Below are 18,047 nucleotides of genomic sequence, written 5' to 3'. Positions count from 1 at the left end.
AAACTAAATAAGAACAAAAGAGATTTCAACAAAGAACAATATACAGCAATGTGCTCTGGAAGTTAACCTCTTTTCAGAATCAGTCAGCATATTTATATTTCATCATTCATCTGGGTCCTCTCCCCAAATACATGAATTGTTGATTACCAAGTCTTTGGGACAAGTTTTCATTGTCTAAAATATTGGGAATATATAAATCCAGACTGTATCCTGCACAATGTCTGAAAAACAAAGCCCTTTAAAACAACATTTTTAAGATGTGCTGATATTTATTAAAATATTAGTAGAATGTATAAAGCAGACTTGTAGTGTGGCTTAACATTTAAATTTATTAAATTTTTAAAATTAAGGATAAACATTCATTCATGACAACAGCAAACTAAAAATAAAATACCTACATAATTTCTTAAGTTGCTAATACCATGACACACATTTATGAATTTGCATAATTTCAATAAAAAGCATTTGTGTATGTGTGTGTTTAGTTAAGAACACTTTCAAATAAAAGGGATTTTTATTATAAGTATGTGTATAAAAAGTGCCAGTAGACAGTAATGAAGTTAGATCTGACTCTACCTTTCCTTTTACACTCTGAATGGGATCCACAACCACTGCCACAGCTCTCTCCGACAAGGCTTCAAAGCTCTGCTGAGTGTTGATATCCACACCAGAAAGCCAACAGCCAAAGCCAGGGTGACTGTGATACCAACCAACAACCATCTCAGGCCTGAAACAAAGGGCACTCAGACTCAGAACACAGCAATGCATGATGAGAGGAAAGAAACACCACACTAACAGGGGATAAATTAAGAAAAGATGAAAAACACACAGGTGTGAAAAAGCACCATTAGAAACTCTGAAATCGGACACCATATTACCAAGAAAACACGGAAATGAATAAGTGTGACAAAGGAGTGCTATCATTAAGAGATGCACATTAACAGTGGTAGATAAGGCTTTCAGTTTTTCACCTTGTTACCACACTTTCTCAGAGCCAGTTTTTACCCTTTCAGCATTCAAGTAAATATCTACTCTTTAACTCCTTAGCTCTGGGAGCTGGGTTTTCCAGGCACAGAGTACATTTTTTAACAATGGACACCAGGATCCACTGTTGTGAAAGGATTAAATATCAATTAAACCAGCAGTAGAACTAGGAACTCAGTCAAAAACCAATTTGCACTGTTCTGCTCAGCTGCTGAGCCTTTTGCTAACATTAATTTTGAGGCTTTTTTTCCACAGTGGAAGAATCTGAGCAGGAGAATGACAAGTATTGGGAGACTTAGTTTGAGGGGGAAACTGTCTTTAAAACTCATTTCTACAAACATTTATTCAGAACTGCATTCAGCTACAATTCTCAAATACACAGAACAGTCAACTACAGTGAAGAGAAAAGTAACTGCAGATGCTAAACAGAGGAACATTACCACCCAAGCCTATGACAAAGCAGCTGAGAATCATTTTGTTTGTTTGTTTTGGTTTTTTGAGACACAGCTTCTCTATGTAACAGCCCTGGCTATCCTGGACTCACTATGTAGACCAGGCTGGCCTTGAACTCAGAGATCCGCTTGCCTCTGCCTCCGGAGTGCTAGGATTAAGGGCGTGTGCCACCATGCCTGGCTTGAGATTCTTAATACAAGGCAATTTTCTGAATGGTAGACTTTCAATCAGGATGCCAAGAGGCATCACACAGGCAAACCAACTACACTGATTCCTCCCCTAGAAATGATGTTCATAAATACTACTAACTTTATGGTATATTTCCAAAACTGCTAAAATGCTAGTAGTGTAAAACACCTACCTTCCTGTTTGTTTCAGCATATCCAACATTTTGGCTTGGAACACTGGATCAACAGCTTCTACACTAACACCCTATATTACAAAAAAAACAAACAAAAAAATTTCTGGGTAACATTGGAAAAATAGAAACACACAGTAAAGGAACAACAAAAACCTACCCCTAACTTTGTATTATAATTGTATAGGTTTTGATACATGCATTTGATAGCTATTCAAATGACTGAACTCTAAGTCTTTGTGTGTGTGTGTGTCTGTGTGTGTGTGCATTGCTGTTTTGCCTGCATATATGTCTGTGTGCGTGTCAGATCTTGGAGTTACAGACAGTTGTAAGATGCCATGTGGGTGCTGGGAATTGAACCTGGGTCCTGTGGAAGAGCAGTCAGTGCTCCCAATGACTGAGCCATCACCCTGAACTCTAAGTCTTATATTAACAAAGTTTCTAAAACTTCCAAGTACCAAATTTCTATTACCTAATGATTGAGACAACATTCAGAGTATTGAAAGTTTATGGCTGTTGCTGTGTATTTATCAGAAGTACCAAATAACTGACAAACTGATTTTTATGTTACACCTACTTATGGCACCCAAACCTTCTAATACCATTCTCTAACAAGATAAGATCTACAGAAACTGTTCAGTTATTATACAACATTATTTTTTCAATAATGTAAATAATCCAAAGAATAATTATAAAAAAGCAATCACAAAAACTCCCTACTGGACAAAGACCACATAATCAATTTTCTTAAAATATGACATTATTTTGCTAATTTAGTCAAAACCATAATTTTAGCAGACAGAATAAAAGGGATTTGTGTTAACAATAATATCTTAATAAAATATTAACAAAAAGGATGGCCTTTTACAGGTCAGTGTCACTGCAGCTCCTATAAGGCTTTCCTTCCAGCATCAGAAATCTAACCAGTTTAATCTAGGTAAGCAAGCCAGTTTAATATAAACACTTCCTTCCTTCCCACCAAAGCAAAGAGCATATGAATTCCAATAAAGAAGGAATCCTTGGAAAATAAGAATACGCACTGTTACTAGACTAAGGTTTCGTTTTCATTATTTTAAAGAGAAGGTGAAGGGAGGGGACGAGGAGTAGAGGAGGGGTGGGTTCCCGGGACTAGGAAGACAAGGAGAAGGCCCAAGGGGGTCAAGTTGCAGACATATTCTGTACAGAAGTCTGCTGTCTCTGCAGCCAAAAGAAATGCTTTTTGATTCTACTACACAGTGAACATAAGGATCAAAATGCCCTATCTTACCCTGTCAAACGAGCATTTACATGAACACATAATAATGCATAAGAATCATTTATTCTCCTGATTATCTACATAGGGACTACCTATAACAAAAGTTACTTTTTACATTTTACATATTCTGATAGAAAAAGAAAATAAAACAGCATACCAAGATTTAAATCTAAATATAAATTTGTGATTCATACAGTATTTCTATAACCATATTAACAAAAAGTACAATAGATAACCAGAAAAACAAACCAATTCCAAAAAACCCCACTTCATCTAGAAGCATTGTAGATTTTCATAATGTTTTGTATTATCTGCAAATATGTAGCATACAATAGCAACTACTCTATAGAAAACACTTGATTCCTAAGTGTGTGTATATATACACATGGCATCACTTAAGTGTGTATAATTTATTTCTTAGTATGCACCTTATCAAAGCAAACTCATAGTAAGGGCCCTCAAACAGGGCAATCACCTTCACCTTATAACCATGAAAGAAACACAGAGAATACACAAGTGAGAATGGTACACATCATGTTCTGAAAGGTAGGTAGAATTAATGCTGACATTTTTTGTTTTGAGCCAATGTTTCAATGTGGGGCCAAATGGCTTTAAAATGACTATTCAAGACAAGGATGACTTTGAGTTCTTCATTTCCTTCCTCTACCTCTCAAGTGCTGGGATTCAAGGCATAAGCCACTGCATTGGCTTTACATTGTATTTAAATTCAGTAGGGCATGGGAGCACACGCTTAACCCCAGCAATCCAATGCAGAGGCAAGAAGTGTGAGAGCAGCCTACTCTACATACAGAATTCCACTCCACTAAGGGCTATATGGAAAGACCCTTGTCCCTAACAAATGAACACCCAAAATAACAACAACCACAAAAAAGTGCCCATACAAAAAAGTCTAAATGCAGTACTTCCTATAAAAATATACTGCTGTAAATAAAAGACAAAGTAACATTACCACTAGAAAGAAGACATTTTAAACAGGATAGTAGATTGCTTTTAAAATCTACATTTTACTACTTAACAACCAAAAGTCATTTCACTACTATATATAGCATACTTTAAAAAAAGCACAGACTTCAAAACAATACGAAGTTACAAGAGGACTCATTTCATTTATGTGTACTTAAGTTTTATACAGTTTCTAAAAACTTCGATCAAAAGTTCAGAGTAATTAGAGCAACTAAATTTTAAATCTAGTTTGTTTGGCTCACTAAATGAAAGAATACAAAATTTAGTACTACCTTCATTTGGTTTGTAAGGGTTCATGGTACAGTTAAAAGACTAATGGTTTAATTCAATACAAGATAAAATGTGTATTACGAATCTTATGACTGCTGCTTCCTATTGCAAAGAAAAACCATAAAGAGATGAAAGTTATTTTGAATAACAATAATAAAAAAAAGACAAGAGGCAGCTAACACAGTACTACTTACAGTTCCTGACTGTGGCATAGCAAACACATCAATTACTCTGACGGTGTAATCATCAACAAATTCGCCAAGCATTAGACCCATAACTTCCATAGGAACTCCAGCACGGCCATGTTTTAACATCTGTAAAGAGGAAGATATGTGAACACAAAGCACATTTATTTGACATCTTGACACACACACACACACCACTGCCAGCCAACCTATTTTACTTCTGTGGAAATAAAAGCCTATTTTATATATGTGCCCTAAATAATACTTACATGATACTTAAGTATGAGGGAATTAATGTGATAAATATATCAAAGTAAAAGAAGGAATGCAAAGGAGGCTCTTAGGCAGATGACTCCATTCCTTACTTACCTTTAGCAATGCTAAAGAAGAGATATACACTTGCTCTGCTGTGTCCACGGCAGGAGCATCTGTAGGTGGACCCTAGAAACAAGTCCATCAATTACAATAATAATCAGAATATAGGAGTTAGAATTAAAGTTACATATGAAACAGACTTGATTATTTTAAAAGCCTCAAGTACCTTTTTATCCAATTACAATACAAATAAATAATCAGGGAAACATTTACAAATATCAAGCATGAAAGCAACAGTTAAAACTGACAACTATTCAATGGGCATAAAGTTTACTCATCTATCTACCTTAGCTATAAAATGATTATTGTCAATTACTGTAACATCTGTTGTTGCCACTATATTCCATATAATAGAATCTGAATATAAAATTCTGTTTGACTAGTTTGACAAACTGAAGGATCACAAAAAGCAGCAAACTCTTTGAGCTTCTTCAGCGGTGGCGATAGACAGATGCAGATTAGGGATATGGGAACACACTGCAGACTCATAGATATAGTGGGAGGGAAGGTGGAAGAAGACTTCAAATCCCTAGGTGAGAGAGCTGTGAACAACATACTCTCTTCACTTGCCTAATGAAGTTGTTCCCTTCCCAACACACAACAAATTTAGCACAACCACCTCAGATGCGAACAACTTGATAAGGTTGGGTAGGTGGCATGAAAAGCTCCAGTAACTGACCACACTGCCTTTAATTCTATTACAGGCTAATGAACTGACTAAATTTTTCCGAAAAGATCCTATTTATTCACGAAGAGAAACAAATCTCTATTGGTTGTCACAGGAAGCTGCACAGAGCAATTTGTGGTCTTCATCTTCAAGGTACCTTCACCCAGCAGCCAGTAAATACAATTCCACCAAGCAGTATACATCATTTACATTTCTTTCTTTAACACTGGGCAGTCTAGAACATAGTTTCTTTTTTATCTTTTATTTATTCTTCTCTCATATATTACAACCCAAATGCAGTTTGCCCTCCTGCTCTCCTTCCAGTCCCTCACCTAACCTAGGTCCACTTCCCCTCTATTTCCCTTCAGGAAAGAGCAGGCCTCCCAGGGATATCAACCAAATTTGGCATGACAAGTTACATTAAGACTAGGCATATACCCTCAGATCAAGGGGAGGAAAAGGATCCTAACAGCAGGCAAAGGAGTCAGAGACAGCCTGCTCCCACCAACCTACATAACCATAATATATATGCAGAGGACCTAGGTAAGCAGACCCGTACAGGCTCCATGATTGTCACTTCCGTCTCCGTGAGCCCCTATGAGCCCTGCATAGTTGATTCTGTAGGCCATGTTCTTGCAGTGCCCTTGACCTTTCTGTTTCCTATAATCCTTCCTAACATTCTTCCTCAGGATTCCTGAGCTTCGCCTAATGCTTCTAACTGCTATGACCAATTTTACTTCTCTCTATTATGTGAAATATGCTAACCATTCACATTCTCTTGCTTTCATGATTTTCCCTGTTGAAATTAAATAACTGTTTTACTCATATTCCATCAATAATCTACATGTATTTCTAAATGTACAGTAAAACTGTCACCTATTGGGGCATTTAATAACCTAACAATATTCAACAGAAACATTAAGCACAGCTGTTTCCCAACCAGGAGCGGTAGCACATGCCTGTAATCCCAGAACTCAGGGAGGCAGAGGTAGGTAGATCTCTGTGAGTATGAAACCAGCCTGGTCTATAAAGCGAGGCCAGGACAGCCAAGGTCACACAGAGAAACCCTGTCTTAAAAAACCAAAAAAGTATAGGCAGTTCCCAAGCGCAAAGTCTCCACTTATTATCAATGAATGCAGTTTTATTGTTTCTTTCAAATACACTTTCAAAATGAAAACTTAGTGGTATGCTCAAGTACTTTTTGATGAAGTTATAGAAGTTTTAATAATCTAAACTGTTCACCTAGCTAAGAAACTTATGAAAGATTAAAAAAGTGAAGCTGATGCAAATCAGAATGACTGAGATTCCATCTTATACCTCTCAGAATGGCTAAGATCAAAAACTCAAGTGACAGCATATGCTGGTAAGGATATGGAGAAAGAGGAATACTCTTCCAATGCTGGTGGGAGTGCAAACTTGTACAACTGCTTCAGAAATCAATATGGTGCTTTGTCAGAAAACTGCGAATAGTGCTACCTCAAAACCCAGCTACACCACTCCTGAGCATATACCTGAAGGACACTCCACAATACAACAAGGATTGATCAACTATGTTCATAGCAGCTTTATTTGTAATAGCCAGAATCTGAAAACAACCTAAATGTCCCTCACTGAAGAATGGATAAAGAAATTGTGATACATTTACACAACGGAATGCTATTCAGCCATTAAAAGCAAGGAAATCTTGAAATTTGCAAGGAAATGGATGGAACTAGAAACGATCATCTTGAGTCAAGTAACCCAGACCCAGAAAGATATGCATGGTACATACTTACAAGTGGATAGTAGCCCAACATAGATGGCCTCTGAGAGACTCCATCCAGTGGGGGATCAGGACAGATACTACTATTTGCAACAGGATTCTGAGTGAAGCACTGAGAGTCGTACAGAAGAGTTGGGGGATGAAGGAACCGGATGGGTCAAGAGCTCCACAGGGCTCCATCAAGCCTGGCAGATCTGAACCCAGTGAGGCCTGCACAAACTGATGCACCAACCAAGGACATTGCCAACAGAGAACCTAGACCCTTGTTCAGATGTAGCCGACGGACAGCTCATTTCCCATGTGTGTATGGGTGGGGGCTGGGAGGAGCAGGGACTGCCTCTGACACGAACTCTGGTGCCCATGATATGATCACTTCCCTTGGTGTGGAGGCCCTTCAGGCACACAGAGGAAGGAGGATGCAAGCTATCCAGATGAGACCTGACAGGCTGTGATCAGACAGCGGGTGGGGGAGGAGGGCCCACTGTCAGAGGTCTAGGTGTGAGGAAGAGGGTGGAAGAGGAAGGGAATGGGAAGAGTGGGAGGATAACAATCAGGATGTAATATTAACAAATTACAAGAAAAATTGTTAAAAAGATGAGAATGGAAAAATTAAAAGATTAAATAAAATGCTTGGCTGCAAAAACAAAAACAAAAAACAACCACCACAAAATAACAACAACAACAAAACACAATGAGGGTAGAGAGATGGCTCCATGGTTAAGAGCATTCATTGGCTGCTCTTTCGGAGGATCTAGGTTCAAGTTCCAGCACACATATGACAGCTCGCAACTGTTTGAAGCTCAAGTTTCTGGAGGATATCACATGCCCTTATGGTCCCCAAAGGTACTACTGCACACACATGGTGCACAGACATACATGCAAACAAGACATCTCTATATATAAAATAAAAATTTAAACTCTTTAATAAAAATCTTAAAAGGCTAAGAAAAAATTGAAGACTTTATCAAGTTAGATGTGATGATACATGTTTAGAAGCTATATTTTGGCCTTAAGATGATAAACATGATATTCCGATTATTTCTTGATATCAAACAACTGTAAAAATTGTGTATGTCATCTGTAAAAATCAAAATATAGCCTTTTTCAATTTGCCAGAAAATATTTATAAGAAAAGTAAAAGAGACCACATTTTTATTTAAATGCATCACTGAAGAAATCCAGAAACTCTGTCATTCATGAAAGAAAGAACTGTTGTTAAGTGTTATATATAATCAGTACTTAGCAAAGTATCTGGCACATAGCAAGAACTCAATAATATTTGCTGAAAACCGAATCATTCAAGATAGTACTGAAAGCTAATAGAACTGAAAAGGAAAATTCCCAAGTGAGGACACAAGCACATGCAAATGGAGAGAGGTCTTAGCTTCTCTTAGTCTATTTTCTTAGGGTTCAGAATATTACTACAGAAAGCCCTCACTCCCTTTTGGTGTAAGTCCTGTCTGTAGGACAGCAGCCAGTGATGTGTGCTGCTTTGCTCTCTCCTCTCTCTCCCCGACTCTACCCGCCCTCCTTATCCCTCTCCTCTCTTCAAGGGCCAAGTTGGTTTCAAAGCCTTCAGCTTCCTGATTACTCAAGAGTAACGCACATATTTTATCTCTTTATCCTGTTAGTCAGAGACTAAAATTCCTGGGAAAAGAGGGTCCTGGCAAGAAGTAAAGAGGGGTTGGCAGAAGTTAAGTGTACAGAGACAGAAGGAGAAGCTGGGATACATAGGAAGACCTCGAGGGCAGTGAGCATGTATCTATGCTACAGTATGTTTACACACTTACCTGTTCTGAATGAAACTCAATGAGGCAATAAAGGAAAGACCTTATTAAAGACCCTGGAAACTGAGTTCAGAGAGAAATGTAAAAACTTAAAAAGCTTAACAACAAAGATGACCTGCTTAACCCTCAAGAGAGGAAATGAGGAGTTATAAACACCTACAACTAGTCTCTTCTGGTAAATAGTTCTGTGGACCAACATACTGCTTCATAATTGAAAATTCAAAGTCATCTAAAAATTGGAATAACAAACAATATCTTAGAAATTTTTCTGTAAGTAGAATATGATTCTCTTTGTAATATAGCACTAGAGGAGAGAGAAGATTTTAAAAAGAATTAAAGCAGCCGGGCGTGGTGGCACACACCTTTAATCTCAGCACTCGGGAGGCAGAGGCAGGTGGACCGCTGTGAGTTCGAGGCCAGCCTGGACTACAAAGTGAGTCCAGGACAGTCAAGGCTACACAGAGAAACCCTGTCTCGAAAAACCAAAACAAAACAAAACAAAAAAAAGAATTAAAGCTACACACACACACACACACACACAAAGGACAAAATAACATTATTGTAGGTTCAATAGAATGACACAGAATACAATATTCTCTCTTACAAATGGAGAGGGATAGTATTCACTGGGTACTACTCCAGAAATACAGATTTGAAAGATGTTTGAACTTTAATGTAACTGCTTAAAAATTAAACCACAATGTATATTTTACCAAGTCACTGGGGAGAAAATGGGGTGGTAGGAAAGGGGAGAGGGAGTAACCCCAAGACTGACTGTAAAGCAACGGAACAACCCAGGTGCAGAGGTGCACTCCAGATTTGCTGAAGGCTACATGGGAAGAGAAGAAATAAACTATGAACAAATACAATGATGAACAAAGTCCTTTGTTAAAAGGCAAATGTACCTCCAAGTAGATTTAAGTAGAAATTCATGTATATGCTGCTTAAAATTAATAAAGCAAACACTAAGAAAGTTAGTCAACAAAAAGATTGACTTAGCTGAATGATTAGCACCAGATGTGTTTTCAATTTCAGAACATCTGCAGTCTAAACTAGTTAAGCACCACAATCCAAAATTACAAACTACCAGCATTATGATGTTTTTAATGCTTTACCATTTTGACCTCAGAACATTTTGAATATTGGGATGTGCATCTGGGATGCACAACTTTGGCCTGAATGTCTCTGGAAAAGTCACAGTGGCTGCCATGGTTCACTTGGTTTGTGCTCCTTTGCTGCAACAGAGTAATACTACACAATATTAGATCATCTTTGTACTTCTGAAATCAACTAAGTAGTTTGTATTTACAGTTTGTTTTTCAGATCAGAGTGACATCTGTCCAGTCCTCTTTTCTATTAAACTTATTAGATGTTATTTTGGAGAGTATATAACATAACTCATTTCTATGTTGTTGTGTATATACATTAATATTGCCTAGCATTTAAATTTCCAAGAGTTCACTATTAAAACATTTGACTACAATGTTGGCGGTAACTGTTGAAACTTTCTCCATCAGTGCATTTATAAATCAGTCTGATTATCTCTATCTGAGCCTAACCAGACTTCTATACTATTACACACATTCCCCTTCTTTAGCTTTCCAAATTGTCACTGTAGAATGAATATATTCTATCTTCTCTGTTTCTTCTTATCTTGCTTAAAAGTAGAAACACTTAAAATTAATTTGCTTCTTTGTATCATGCTATAGTATTAACCAGATGGATTAAAGAGTTGCATTAAAATAATAAATGTGTATGTGATCATGGTGCAGGAATACATACGACAGGTTAAAAACAAACCGAATCAATAAAAGAATATATAATTAAAAACAGTATAAATTTTCTGAATATTAAAAAGTTAAAAAGCAAAATACTATGAAAAAGTAGTTGCCTCATTTATGTCAAAAATGCATTACACAAATAAATTTTAAAAATTACTAAGCCCTTAGCAGAAACACAAGCAAAGAATATATAAGCTAATTATATAAGAAATACAATATGATATAAACATGAAAGTGTTCAACCCCCCTAGCTGACCTTCTTTAATTAAAGAAATACCAATTAACACATCAGGACTTTTTTCTCTAACAAGACAAGTTTTACAGTGTCCACTTTTGGAAAGGGTAATAAAGCAGACACTGAGCAGCACTGGTAGCAATAGGAACTGGTATAATCTACCAAAGGCAGCTGAACAATGTGTAGCAAAAGCACAGGGTTGCATAAACTTTGTGACCTATTTTTTCACTCCTAGAAATTGTTTGAGTAAATAAACAAAGATGTTTGCAGGAATCAGAATGTTCATATCTGTCATTAAATAATGCAAATAAACCCAAGAACTTAACCTACAATTAAAGATCACTGAAAGCCCCATCCTCCATGGCTTTTGTCATCTTAAACAGCAATAACTATGCACTTAAAGCCACGCATCTTAATCTGTTGCTATAAAGACAGGGTTTCTCTATGTAGCTTGACCAGTCTTGGAACTCACTAGTAGACCAGACTGTCCTCATACTCAGAGAGATGCAACTGTCTCTGCTCCCGAGTGCTAGAGCTTAAAGGAGTGTACCATCAGACAAGCACCATGCTGCATGCCTGTAAGTCCAGCACTCAGGAGGCCAGAGGCAGACAGATCTCTGTGAATTGGAAGCCAGCCTGGTCTACAAGGCAAGTCAACGACAGCCATGGCTACACAGAGAAACCCTGTCTTGAAAACAAAACAAAACAAACAAACAAAAAAAGGAGTGTGCAAACAAACCCAGCAACAGGGGATATTTTAATTTAGAATGTTGAAAGAAGCCTCCCTCAAAGTAAAAGGGAGGGAGAAAAGAGGGAGGAGCGAGGGAGTTCACAGGGAAATGGAGTAATAAACTACCATGCTGTGAGAATCATTCCGCAATACACATGCATATCAAGTATAGGTATATCTTAAGACCATACAATTTTGTCAACTATAGCTCAATCAAGTTGAGGTAACAAAAATGAAAGCTATAAGACTCTAGCATGAAGGCAGAGTCTCCATGGCTTTGATGGAAGCGGAACTTAACTAGTCATCAATCCATAAAACAAACAGGGAGGCTTAAGTGTTTGCTAGTGCAAAGTACTTTAAAGCAGTCAAAGAGATTTTTGGCCAGTTCTTGACTTTTAAGTAAGAGATTCCACTTTAAGGAATCCATTACTCTCAAAATCTAGAGCTACAAGGACAGGAACATGACAAAAATCACAACACACATAGAATATTAAGAAAACTGTAAGGATGTTTGGAAAATATCCAAATCATGATACAGCTCTTTAAATACCTGGGGGGCGGGGGGACGACAAAACACTCTGACAGAATACAACAGTGAGACCAATAATTCTCAAAGTTCAAACTCTGAACTAGTCCCATTACATCACCTGGAAACTTGTCAGCAATATACATTCATACTGGATCACAATACATCAGGGTTCTAAAGAGGCTCTAAATGCTCATGAAACTTGAAAACCATTGACTTCAGACCACATCGTATGCAAACTATAAGCCAAAGGGAAGATTATCCAAGCTAGTAGACTGGGGTTCACTATGAGAAAAATCCTGTACTAGCCTAATACACAGAAAGTAAAAACGGATTTCTTCTAATGAGAATTAATCAAGTATGGCTGTTCAGATCAAACAACACATCTAACTCCATCAGCACCCTATTTCCCAAGGAAGCCATTCCAAACTCAGTGTCTTCAAATACCAAACTTAACACATTCTCCATAAATCCATCTATTCAACTAATTTTAATTAATGTCTTGACTCTTAAATAGGATTGATATCTAAGTAAAATTTCTGCTGACTCAATTCAGTTCTTATACCCAATATGAACTGAACCTGAATTCCCATGTTTATACTGTATTACTGTAAACATTTATCTGGGGAGAGGAAGAAGAAGAAGAATCTTTACCTAGTTTTCCAAATCATACAAAAACCACAAAATCCCATGAAGAAAATTTGAAATTTTTGTTTCAGGATATAGGGGGATTAAAAACAAATGTATGCCCAGTTACAAATCATTAAGTGTGTGAGGAAAAAAGCATCAAGAACCTTGTGAGACAGGCATAAACTCAAAGCTAAAACTTACCACCGACTAGAACTAAAGTGTAATTTCTGATGGATAGTAATATGCAGGCTCCACTACAGCACACCATCATCGGATAATCAAATCAACTTTTCTTTTGACAGCTGAGCTTTCCATACTTTATAGTTTTAGAATCTGAAATCATTTCTACTAAGGAAAAGAAAAAAGAAATGTGGGTTCCCTTTCTACTCAAAAGCAGTTAAGATGCCAGAGAAGAGGAACACCAGTGCTTCTATATTGTCTGAAATTTGGATTGGTGTACTGAGCTATGCAGAGCAAACTCAGTACTGGATATACTTGCAACACTAGATGTGGGCGGTGGGGGTGGTGTTTAATAGGAAAAGCACAATAAACCTTATTAAATTCTACCCTGAGGAATTTAACTCTAACAAAGAAATTTAGGGCATTTAAAAAATCACAGCATACAAGTAAACAGAAAAGAATAGTCCTTTACTCGCCATTTCTCATCCAGATTTCTACTATAAGTCCTTCAATAAGCTGATTACTAGCACCTCTATTCTGGAGATCTGCTACTGGTACCACTGGAACTCTTGTTCTTTCTCCCTCTGGCGCTCCCATCTATGAATCTATAATAATCACCCTCTGTGGTCATTGAATTGCATTCTTCAAACTCATGAGACAAGAACTCAAAATCCACTGGCCCCCTTGCTTTCAAATACAACACCAAATTTCCGATGCAACCCTCCTAATGCTGTGACCTTTTTTATACAGTTCCTCATCTTGTAGTGACCCCCAGTCATAAAATTATTTTTGTTGTTACTTCATAACTATAATTTTGCTACTTTTTATAAGAATTGTAAGATAAATACCTGATCTGTAGAATATCAGGTATGTGGCCCCAGTGAAAGAGTTGTTGGACTGCCAGACGTTGTGAATCACTAGAGGCTGTGGCCCACTAGAGGTTGTGATCCACAACCTGAAAACCATTGTATTCATACTTTTAAAACAATAAATTTAAGCCACGATATTAACTTATTGCAGAAGGTCTCAAACATCAAGATCCTTTATGGCAGCCTGGTGTGGTGGCACACCCCCTTCAAATGACAGCACTCGCGAAGAGAGTGGTGGATCTCTGAGTTTGAAGCCAGCCTGGTCTACAGAGTGAGTTCCAGGACAGCCAGGACTAGAGACACCCTGTCTTTTAAAAAAAGATACTTTATGGCTTATTCACCAGGCAAATTAAAATATTGACAGATAGCTCTACTCCAATATTAAGTAACTTAAATGTGTATGTTACATTTATTAAATAACTTAAATGTGTGTAATACATTCATTAAATGTGTGTATTACACAATTAAGTCAAGAATCCCTACATTCTTGACTAATGGATGGGGGTCTTGGGGGGGGGGCTCAAACTATTGCACTAACCAAGGACAATACAAGTAGTAAGCATCAGACCCCTACTCTGATCTACCCAATATACAGGACATTCTCCACAGTTATGTGGAGAGCGGGGACTGACTCTGACAGGAACTCTGGTGCTCCATATCTGACCGCCTCCCCTTGGTGGGGAGGCCTGATAGCACTCAAAGAAAGAATAAGCAGGCTACCAAGATGAGACTTCATAGCCTATGACCATGTAGTGGGGGAGGAGGTCCTCCTCGGTCATAGACCTAGGGGAGGGGAATAGGGTGAAAGTGGGAGGGAGGAAGGAACGGCAGGATACAAGTGGTGGGATAACAACTGAGTTGTAATCTGAATTTAAAAAAAAAAAAAAAGAATCCCTACACTCTGGGAGAAGAGGCAGGAGGACAGAGATATAGTGAGACCCTAATTCAATAAAGGGAAGGGTGGAAGATAGGAAGTGGGTATAAAAAGAAGAGAGGCAAATGCAGACAGATTCAGTGAGGGAAAATACAAAACCAGAAATGGTCAGGTAATGATGTGTCAGGAGAGTCTCGAAACTGGAAGGTGTACCTAGAGGAACAGACAGTAGCAGATGGTTTTTATCCCTTACAGAGACGTCCTGACACACTAGCTTTTCCTGCCCTTGTGCTTCAGTTCTCCTATCCTAAGACTTTAATGAGAGAGAGAAAAAAAATTAAGTATGTACTAATACAAACTGTTTTTTTCCCAAGCCAACCTTAACTATTGTTAGGATAAATCTACACTCTACTAAAACATACAGTAATAGGGAAAAGGTATCTATAAAATTATCAGCTTCTACATTGTGCCAACTATTCATGTGAACTCTAAAGACCTTACAACAACTATTTTACAAGCATATTAAGAGCGTAAAGCACATTTTAGTAAGTGAATATCATATAGGTTAAACTTCAAGGTTCTTTAGCAACAACTTCTGTAAGAACTGAAAGCACTAGAATTTACTAAAGAGCTATCTGAGCAAGAAAAAAAAAAAAAAAAAAAAAAACAACCCAGAGCCAAAGAAAGCCAGTCTGTATTTCATACAGTGCCACTCAAAATAAGCAGAACCATATCCATCAGGACCATAAAGTAAGGAGCACCTGAATGTTCTCTAAGGCTGAATATAAAAGCTTAAAAAGAATGCTCCCATCGGAAAATCAGCACCTGCCAGGCCCGACAGCACACACCTGGAATCCCAGAACTCTCAAAGCTGAGGCAGGAGGACCAATGCACAGTTGAGGACATAGCAAGTCCCACCCACCCTGTCTCCAAACAAACAAACAAACAAACAAACAAAAAATAAATTGGAGCATGATCAACAGTTACATACCTCTGTAAATCCATGAATTAATTAAATGTTTGTAACCCACACAAAAGATCAGAAATGGAAATGCTTTTGTTATTAAATCTGCAGTACTCAATTCCTACTGGCCATTTGAAAGTCAGGGCAGGGGATCTGCATCTGTAAACTGAAGACATATATGAGTCTGCTACCTAGACAAGTGTAAATAACTGATTCCCAGGCACCATAGCCAGCCTTTATTCAGATATGAACACCTACCCATTACTGATGTAAAACAATGCACTCTACAATAGCACAAAGCTTACCTTTGTACAATGATTAAACACATATTACCACACATGTCTACAAACACTAAATATGGCTAAAATATATGAAACATCAATTTTCTGTTTTGTTTTCTCCTCATTTAGAAGGTTAAAAATCTGATCTAGCATAAAAAAGCTGTGACTTTTACTTGGGCAGCCCTTGTTGACTAAGTGCTAAAAAAAAAAAAAAAAAAAAAAAAAAAAGGCATTCGCCATTTGCCATTATAACAGCATAAAACCATCGCCTGAAAGTGTTACCTGCTCAGGCCTTTTAACAAATTTGTTAACACTATTAGTTATATTACTCCACCTTTCTCTTAGTGTGAACTAGTATCAATTATTTAGCCAATTTTATTATGTTATTAAAATACCTGCTGATTAATCATGAACCAAAGTGTCATATAAAAGAAATGTAAAATAAATAGTATCTGTGAATTGCAACCTTCCCCAGATATGTAAGAATTTAAATTTACTTTGGAAAAGGATACAAAACATTTCAAAATAAATTATTGTAATTAAAATGTTACTCAGACTTATTTTTTATTATAGCTGTTTAAGATATATTTTTGGTCTTCAATTTTTAGGATTATCTTTAAAAGTCTGTTAAAATGTTTATTTTTAACAAAGAGAAAAGAGACTTTATTAACAAACGAAGGTAATTATATTTTAATACAAAACAAAAGCTAACTATACAGTATTCTAAACAGTTGAAAGAAAATATTTTTAAATTTTATAGTATCTAATATAGGCTTCAATTCTATTACAAAATTCATAAATTTAGTGAAACTATCACCGTCAGTTTCTTCAATTAAAAACCAAAACTAAACATAAAATAATAAATGAGTCCAAACATATACAAATAACTACCACTGTACTGTTTATCTCTTACCCAGCCAGGTAAGAAAAAGCCTCTTTAATTTTTGAGTATTAAACAACTAGTGTGAAAAACAAGCTGCATGTAAACTATTTCTCCTGCCTGAGCTGCAATGACTAGCCGAAGCAACCTGTTCCAGGAGGTGTTAATTGGCAATAGGAGAGCAAGTCAGAAGCACGTTCCCCACCGTCCTAACCCAGCAAGGCTAGGTCATTAAAGTGGAAATGAATTCTTTCATGTGGACTTAACCCTTTCACTACATGATTTCTGCTGTATTCTCACAATTACTATTTTAAAAACTTGTTACTTTTTAGAGTTAAAATTGTTCCAAAAGAGGAGGGAGGAGTCCTTTGGCTGACAGTTCCAGTGACTGTATTATTCAGAAAAGAACACACCAAGTTAATTGCAATGTAATACTGCAACTCTCTCCTCAGATAAACATATAAACTAATTGTATTTGCTTATTTTAACACCAGAACAAAAATCTAACAGAGTGTTTAGAAATAGCTCAGAACCATTTTAGTCATAAGAAATTTCATTTACACTCAGGCTTGAGAATCCAATAACTATACAATTAATCACTTTAACACTGAGGTATACTGCTAGTAATTTTTTTTTTAATTTTTAGTGTCCATATAAAAATGCTTTGAAGCATAGGAGTTAATACACCTTTCTAATTATGTTTCATTATTCTGATAAGGTGCAGTCACAGCATATCCTGATGACTGGTTGCCAAAAAAAGCCAAAATTCCTTTTATGGCATGATCTCAGGTTTCCAGATGGCACATTAATTCTTAAAAAAAAAAAAAAAAAAAAAAAAAAGAGAGAGAGAGAGAGAGAGACAAAAAAGGGAAGAAAATAAGAATGGAAATGTCAAAATAATGATGCACTGCTTTTCAAATGCCACATTTATAAATACTAATATTCCCTATATTTTAAAGAATTTAACACAAAAATTATATAGGCAAGATGCTAAATATTATAAAGATTAATGTGCAT

General features: G+C 36.8%; 1 protein-coding gene across 1 annotated transcript in view; it reads right to left on the bottom strand.

Moving 5' to 3' along the window:
• PSMD14 (proteasome 26S subunit, non-ATPase 14) overlaps nt 1-18,047 on the bottom strand; it is a 91,172-nt gene that overhangs the window by 36,294 nt on the left and 36,831 nt on the right. The window contains exons 4-7 of the mRNA XM_084799407.1: nt 4,859-4,930; nt 4,499-4,618; nt 1,799-1,869; nt 577-727 (exon numbers count right to left, since the gene is read on the bottom strand). Of these exons, the coding sequence (XP_084655533.1) occupies nt 577-727; nt 1,799-1,869; nt 4,499-4,618; nt 4,859-4,930 (414 nt within the window). The remainder of the gene's footprint in view (nt 1-576; nt 728-1,798; nt 1,870-4,498; nt 4,619-4,858; nt 4,931-18,047) is intronic.

Source organism: Acomys minous (genome assembly GCF_964271855.1).
Source record: "Acomys minous genome assembly, chromosome: 10".
Lineage (NCBI taxonomy): Eukaryota > Metazoa > Chordata > Mammalia > Rodentia > Muridae > Acomys > Acomys minous.
This window is presented reverse-complemented; position numbering and strand designations above follow the sequence as displayed.